This window comes from Thalassophryne amazonica, chromosome 6 (genome assembly GCF_902500255.1).
Source record: "Thalassophryne amazonica chromosome 6, fThaAma1.1, whole genome shotgun sequence".
Classification (NCBI taxonomy): Eukaryota; Metazoa; Chordata; class Actinopteri; order Batrachoidiformes; family Batrachoididae; genus Thalassophryne; species Thalassophryne amazonica.
The window spans coordinates 70,993,324-71,001,279 of NC_047108.1; the positions used below are offsets into that span (position 1 = coordinate 70,993,324).

Here is a 7,956-nt window from a genome sequence, read left to right on the forward strand (position 1 = left end):
AGAACATATTTACCCATTATTTCCATACCCGCTCCAATTAAAAGTCATGGGGGCTGGAACCTATCCCAAGAGTCATAGGGCATGAGGTGTGTGGCAAGGTTAACCCAATACATGTACTTTCAAAAAGTTACTCAGTAGATACATTTCAATTTAAACCCAGTGTTCATCCAATCAGTGGACCCAACTCAAATGATAACTTAATATGAGTTGGGCCTACATAGATTTATTGGATGGAAGTGCCCAAAACTCAACTGAGTTTATCCAACGAGTAATTGTTTTGAGAGTATCTTCAGCATGACCCTTTCAAAAATGGGCCTCTGTTTTTTTGAAGCTTCTGTGTAGACTCTCTCTTTTTTGAAGCTATTAGAAAATAGCATCAACCCTTATGCTAAATGCCTCGAGATTTAATTTGTAGGCTACTTTTCATTATTGTCTTAAAAATGATGATCAAGTCAGAACATATAAACGCCTCAAGGGCGAAATTTGAATGTAAGAGAACCACCGACCCTCAGTGACATGTGGAGAGTGATGTGTGACGTCACAGCATACCTGCCTGAATAGGCGAGGGGCCCACGCAGGGCCTCAGAGTGCCTACTGATGGTGTTGATGAACTTCTCTCTTTGGCTCCGAGCCACAACCCTCTGCTGGACGTTGGACTTCAGTTTTACAACTTGTTCGCTGTGCTTGTCTTTCCTGATGACAGAGATGTCCAGCTATTGGCCGAGACCAAGAGGGCACGTCATCTCCATCAATCAGGGAACCGCGTTTCTCCACTGAGCAATGTCCCCACGGTGGTCCACGCGTTACTGGGACGCATGAGAGGCCGTGCATGAAGTGCAACCCCGTCCAATGATTATGCGGGGGGAGAGGTGATAATGAGCACCTATCAAGGGGAGAACAGTTCTCTGTTCACGGGCTGCTGCCGAGCAAAAGAGGTCATAACGCGGGACAGGGGCTGCAGGACTCATCCTGAACTCTGCATCCGTGAGGACGGGACCCCGCGGGGGGAAGTTGCCTCGAGATTTTTTCTCTTCGACAGCAACGCTTTGACTCTGTGCACCACTCCAGCCAGCCCTCCACGACCGCGCGAGACTCTGGGCTCCTTGCCCCACTCGTCTCGTGTCCCCCGGCGGTGCAGGACGCAGGGGCAGAGCTCTCCAGGGCGCACGAGCCGCGGCGCGTCAAATAACTACAACAGCGAGGCGCGTTCCGGTTTTGGGTCACTTGCAGAGCAAATTCAAAACTGCTCTGGTAATAGCCACGCCGCCGTGGGAGGATCAGCCAGTTGTGACATAAATGGCATGGATGAACGGAGTGAAACTTTTGAGTGGATGAAAGTGAAGAGGAGTCAGCACCGCGCGGGTAAGTTTTGGACAGGGGACACCGAGCCCGACCTTGAGAAATGACTGCGCTGAACTGCTGTTTGATACTCAGCTTTTATGTAACTTCACTGTGCAAAAGTTTAATGGAACTTTTTCCCACGAGGGGACACAAAAAATTGAGAGAATGTCAGTGTCGTCACCGTGCGTAATTTGGCACCAAACACACTGAATTCGACAAAATGTCACAAAGGCTGCACAGCACATTTAAATAGACACACAAATACAGTATTTCCTTAACGGGTCATGTTAATGTTGGCAAGACTGATAATGTAACATTTTTGCTCCACCTACTGTTGCAGCATAGAGAGGGAGGGCTGCCTGAGCCTGACTGTACACTCAGCCTAGGAAACAATCAATTATTTACCTTTGCCCTTACTAACCAGCAGCCTCTGATTAATGCAGCAGTGTATGTCCATACTCAGTGGAAGTTGAGTAAAACTTACGCCGAAGTGCTCCTCGCTTATCGATTAGTTGTCTGTTTGTAATGAAAGCCCCTGTGTATTGATTTCAGTTTGCAGCACCTTTACATGTGTCCACCTTTTTAACATAATTGCTGTCACAGATCATCATTTCCCTGACTGATGAGATCTGAGCAAGAAGCCCACAGCGGCACATATAACCCACACTTAAAAAATACCAAGAGTAGCCTACTAATATGGAAAAATGGCTCAGTTTTCTGTAAGTTGGAGCATCTTGTGCAGATTATATTTGCTCAGTTGTGTCAGATGGCAGCTGTTTATGTGCGGCATGACCTGTATGTTCAGTAGAAGGCCTGATCTTTCTGAAACTGCAATCTGATGCTTTTTGATGTTCTGTGTGTGTTTAAATTCAAGAAATCTTACACACACGTGTGATTTCACTGGAGCGACTTATTTGTAATTCAGTCCCGTGGACGAGTCTCCTCGCAATCGATTTCCACAAATAATTAGCAGGAAAACATCTGAAAAAGTAGTGTGCACCAAATTTATACATATCCCACATATTTTCCGCTGGGAGGCATCGATGACGTCACCGACAACAAGATGGCGGATCTCCGAGCTAGAATAAAAAGCGGTGGATCATATTTTACTTATTCTTATTCTAAACCTATAGCCCTTACCTGAAAATGAACCGAAATGCGAAAGCACGTTGGTGAATGTTGAATGCGAAACACAAGTGGAAATTCATAGGAATATGCAGATAATATAGCTCTTAGTTTTTCATGTCATACAAAGCGTATTGTGTGTTTTGTAGCACCATCTCTGTGTAAAGGAGAAGCAACTCATTAATGCTACTGTGTAATTTGTAAAAGTGCCATAGGCAAAAGTAGGTTTTACTCTGCAAGTCCTATTAGTTTTGGCACAAAACAAAGTCTTGCTTCCATGTTGAAAGGCCTCCTTAGACCTGCTGTAACCTGATCTTCTGGCTCAGTATATATACTCCCAGTGCGTCATTCTTCAATTATGCTTTGACAGCACCTGAATTACTGTGGGCTGGATGCCCAGATGACTGAGGCAATGTGTATTGATCTATCCCTTTTTACTTCTTCCCTCTCCTTGGGTTGGAAGGCCCTTCCTCTCGCTCTGCAGCCAGGCTGTTATTAAGCATGCAAGTCATTCCACAAATATTTAGTTTGATTCTTTTATGCCTTCTAGCCGGTATCAATTCTATTATCTTTGCAGCCATTCATCAGCATGTGCATGTGATTTGCACTCAAGGAAGCTGAAGTTCTTAATTTGTGTACAGTAGCTAAGTATTGGTGCCTCGCGCTCGCCGCCCTCCAATTCTTACGCCGGGTTACCTTGACATTCATTTTCTTAAAACACAGATGTCGACATTTATCCTATAAGCGACCTTTCCGTCTGCTGTGCTTTTGCACGTGGCTTGAGGCCCGTTAACCTTCGTGTCTATGAATTGTGGTGGCGAGACAGTGCGCCACTACACCTGGCACACTGACTCCATTATGCAGCAGCAGCAGCAGATTTTCTCAGGGGCAAAGACGAGCAGCCGCGATGTCAGCACTGGGGAGGGGGAAAAAAAAAATCCAAATATAGCTGCTGTCCCTGTCATTCATTGCACATAAGTAGCAAAGATGATACTTTAATGTGTAACCCAGAAACCTCAGAGGAAAGAATGGGGACATTTGTCATTAAAGCAGCGTTTGAAAGGATCTGTAAACTGTTAAACTGTCATTGACACAGAAGAGGCCTGCAGGCAAATTATTAATGATTCTGATGAACGCACTTAATGGACTGTAAAGTTGTTTTGGATCGCCAAACATTTCTCTGACTACTTTCTGCACATCTGCAGTTCACAGCAGTACTTTTGCAATTTCGCCAACTCGCTTAGTAAGTTTTGATGTTACATTAAAATCGATTAACTTGAAACTTGAAGATTACTTGGAGTGTGAAGTGTCCGGCTGCCGTTTGCATCACAGGTGTTTGCTTTTATTTCACTTTCAGACGATAAGAGCTTCTCACAGCAGCGTGTGCACACACACATGCGCGCACACACACAGACATAAAGATTTTACACTATATGCCTATGGGCCACTGCTAAAGTTGATAACTATGTGAAATACATCTTTGTTAGACAGACAGAAAAATGGCTCCCTGTCGAAGTGTTTCCATCAAGAAACTGGCTAAAGGCCAAACAAATCTTTATTGGGTGCTTGAATATTTTGTTCTTTTGCGTAGCATAAGACCTGAGCATGATGAGGTGCTCAGTTCCCTTACTAAAAAATATTGTACTGCTCAACTTAAAAAAATAAAAACAAAAAATTAAAGCAACAATTTGCATGGATCGTTTTTTTAAGTAATTCCAACTCAGCTACTATTACCACTACTACTATTACTACACACCATGAGGCTGTGTCAGACACTCACTACCGTATCTCACGGTATTTCGTTATTCAGCATCACAAAACATACATTAATCTATTGGTTTGTGATATTGTCATGAAAAGTGCCACATTATCGTGATGGAAGCACAAATTAATTCGAATACATTCTGAGACGGGAGCACGAAATGAAAAGTGATGCGGGGGGGGGGGGGGGGGGGGGGGGTCTGGGAGGGTTATGGTTAGGGGGATGGTTAGTAATAGTAAGATTTAAGAAATAAAAAAAAAACCCGTCATGAAAACATGATTCATTTCGTGATGGGAGCACGAAAAACCCGGTCAGACAACTCAACTTTAGAAACTCATTTTGTTCAGTGGTTTAGTACTTGATCTGTTTCTCCTGTACCAGGTTAATTAAGTTGAACTGACTTAATTAAACGGTTTTGGTGTTGTTAGGTAGCCAAATTATTTCATTTCAGTTATGCTGACATCTTTATTGTACCCCTAGTCTACTGAGAAATAGCCATACAAAATTGTTACCTTAATTTAGTGATTTCTAAAAAATCTTATTTCACATAAAACAGAATAAACCGCGTGTTGCAATTCCCATTTTATGATCAAACTTTTATTCTAAAACCATGTTTTTAATGGTGAGCATACGCTTCAATTTAAGTTATACAAATTAATACCATGAAGTATTTTTGTTTTGTTTTTAGAATGTGCCTTTTTAACCCAACTGCAATCAGGCAGGTATTTCTTTTTACTGTTGGGTAAACAGGAGAGGAGCAGCAGGTGTCCCAGCCAGGACATAAACCAGCAACTTTTTTTTTTCCCCACAGAAAGTCAGTGATCTAATCCCAGAGACACTACACCCTGCACATCTGTGTAAATTCTATTTATTTGCTAGAAATGCCCTTTCAACGCTGGAATTCCTTTTCATTTTGCATCTAGTTTATAGGAGTGTGTATGTATATATTTATTATAGGGTGCGTCTGTGTGTGTTCGCAGCCAGGACGCACATGTCCTGTGATCTGGGTGTAGGCGGCCTCGGACTGTGCCACGCGGGGACCGGGACCCCGCGGATCACCTTCAGCACCAAACAGCTGACCGAACTGGAGAAGGAGTTCCACTTCAACAAGTACCTGACGCGCACCAGGAGGATGGAGATCGCGTGCGCCCTGCGCCTCAGCGAGACGCAGGTGAAAGTTTGGTTTCAGAACAGACGCACGAAGCAGAAGAAACTGCGGAGAGACGGACTGCTCGGCGGCGGCGGGCCCGCCGTGCCACCGCCGCGTCGTGCGCACGCACGGGCTCGCCAAAAATACACCTGATCGCCTCGTGCTGCTGCTGCAGATGCAGATGTTTTGGCTGTCGTTTGCATCGATTCCACCCAGACTGCGCCTTTATTTGCTTTGCGCGACGGATCCTTGTCGCAAACAATGGAAAGTTTCTTCATGCAAGAATGAGTCAGAACAATCTGTCATCCTGCCCGGCTTCAGACAGGCTCCGAGCAGCGTCTCATTTGAATATTAAAATCCATTCTGTTGCGCTGCTATCAACACAATGTAAACGAAGAAACAAAACTCTTTTAATTGGCCATGAAAACTGTGACGGTTCGTGTGTTTATTTCTTTTGCGCAATTTCTTCAACTGAAGTCACTCGAACACATTTATTCTGCGGTTAACGTGACCCCGCATTTCAAAACAAACAAACAAAAAATACCCCTAATTCATTTATTTTAGGGCTATATTTCAACAAACATATAAGCAAAAATAAAGTTATATTTCCACTCAAAATTTTATGATGATTTTCAAACAATTTTAAACTTTAGACATATTTTTTCACTCACCTGTTGTAGTGTGCTATAGCATTAAAAAAAAAAACAAAAAAAAAACTAATTTGCAATTCTTCCCCGTGGTGACTTTATTTTAATTCTATTTCAAAACTGAAAAATTAAACACTTTAATTGGCTGATCGATTTATCAGGCGCTCGTATTGATCCGTGGTGATCAATCTATTCAGGGCCTAAATATGTGCTCATTTGCCCGCATCTGTAACTGCATTTTAATGGAATGAAGAAACATGACGCTCGGGAGTTGTTTCGTCTTTTATCACCACTGTACGTGCGCCCCAAACTAATAACTCAGCTTTAACACTCAGGCGAGAGAGCGGATAATAAACGCTTTGATGTTTTGTAGATCATCCAATAAATTGTGTCTCCGCAGCTAAATGTTACACCATATTAACGTCTCACCCCATTTCAAACACTTTTAAACAGTGTATAGGTTGCTGGGGCTTTTTTGTTGTTGTTGTTTGTTTTTAAAAGTGTGATTTTTAATATAATTTTCACTGACGCATTAATATTACACACAAGATATTTTTGTTAAGGTGTTAATTTAAAGTGTATCCAGTTGTTTAATATCTCAAAATAAATCGTAAATAAAATAAAATAAAATAAATTAAAAGTTGAACAAATGGGACATACAAATATAGGCCTAATATTAGTTCTTAAAAAAAAAAAGAAAACATGATTTAACAGGTGTCTCACATTTAATGTGACAAGTAAAATAAATAAAGAAAAAATACATAATAATAATAATTAGAAGAATGCTCCTCTGCAGGGAGTATCTATGGACATGAGGGCTACAAGGGCAAGATAATATATGCAGTTACACTGGAGTTCACCTCTCACCTCTTGACCTTTGTCTTGCCTTGGGACATCAGTGACCCGGTCAGCGGCTCACAGAGAGAAAGATGCACCATTAATTTGAGTGACCTCGAAGTCTGAGCTTTTCTTTCTTTCTCTGGCTCCTTTTTTCCCCAAGAAGCAACTCTGCCGCTTTTGTTCTGGAGCTGCGTCTCTGTGTCCACACAGTAATATTTCATCAGGCTGAATAGAAAGGCGACCAGGCCATGTGATAATTGTTCATATTATAATTCCATACCAGACGAGATAATGTTTTTTTTCCCTCTACAACCAATAATCCTATTTTATTTTTTTTTTTAGTTCTATCTCTTATTGTAATGAGCACAAAATTGGCTCACTTTATAAAGTGGATTGAATAGTTTTCTGTTTTTAGTTTTGCATATAAATTACATACCTATACTTTTAATAGCAAAGCTGAAAAATGAGTTACTTACAGCACAACACCTATTTTGATTTCATATCAGAGCCAGTATTAACAAAATTTAGAACTATTTGTTACACCTCTCCTGCCTATATATTTCATATGCATGTCTGCATAAATAAATGTAATAAATTCAGTTCAGCTAAGAAATTTGCATTAATGTCCTTAAAGATATATTTTCTAATGTTCATTTCTTTTATTTTAACTTGGAAGAAGAAAAGGTGCATGTTAAGGTATGCAGATTCACTTTTTCCTTGCCCCAGTTACATTTTCTGCAAATATTTAAAGTTGTATTTATAACTGATAAGAATTATTCCATATACAAGAAGGAATAAAAATGATCTTTTAAAAAAATAAAATAAAATTACATATTGTACACCATCAAGCATATTGCTTAATGTAAATAAATAGAAACCAATCATGTATTAGTGTCTTTAATGCAAACACCTGTGTCTGCTGATGAGAGGAGAGTGAGGATTTAGTGATAAAACAATGCAATGATAAATCTGAAAATATAAAAGTTGTTGCCCATTCATACTGAAAAGTATGTGTTTTGGTTGACCTTATTAGAAAGCATTTTATCATGTTGTGCAGTTATTTTCCCTTGCTACATGGCTTCAAGCTGCAA

At 41.0% G+C, this 7,956-nt stretch overlaps 1 protein-coding gene across 1 annotated transcript; it reads left to right on the forward strand.

The window, feature by feature from the left end:
* Positions 1 to 570: 570 nt before the first annotated feature.
* hoxc1a (homeobox C1a) lies at positions 571 to 5,918 on the forward strand. The gene is made up of 2 exons (XM_034171598.1): positions 571 to 1,362; positions 5,209 to 5,918. Exons 1-2 carry the CDS (start codon positions 876 to 878, stop codon positions 5,529 to 5,531), a joined length of 810 nt encoding a protein of 269 aa, XP_034027489.1. The 5' UTR covers positions 571 to 875; the 3' UTR covers positions 5,532 to 5,918.
* The last annotated feature ends 2,038 nt before the right edge of the window (positions 5,919 to 7,956 follow it).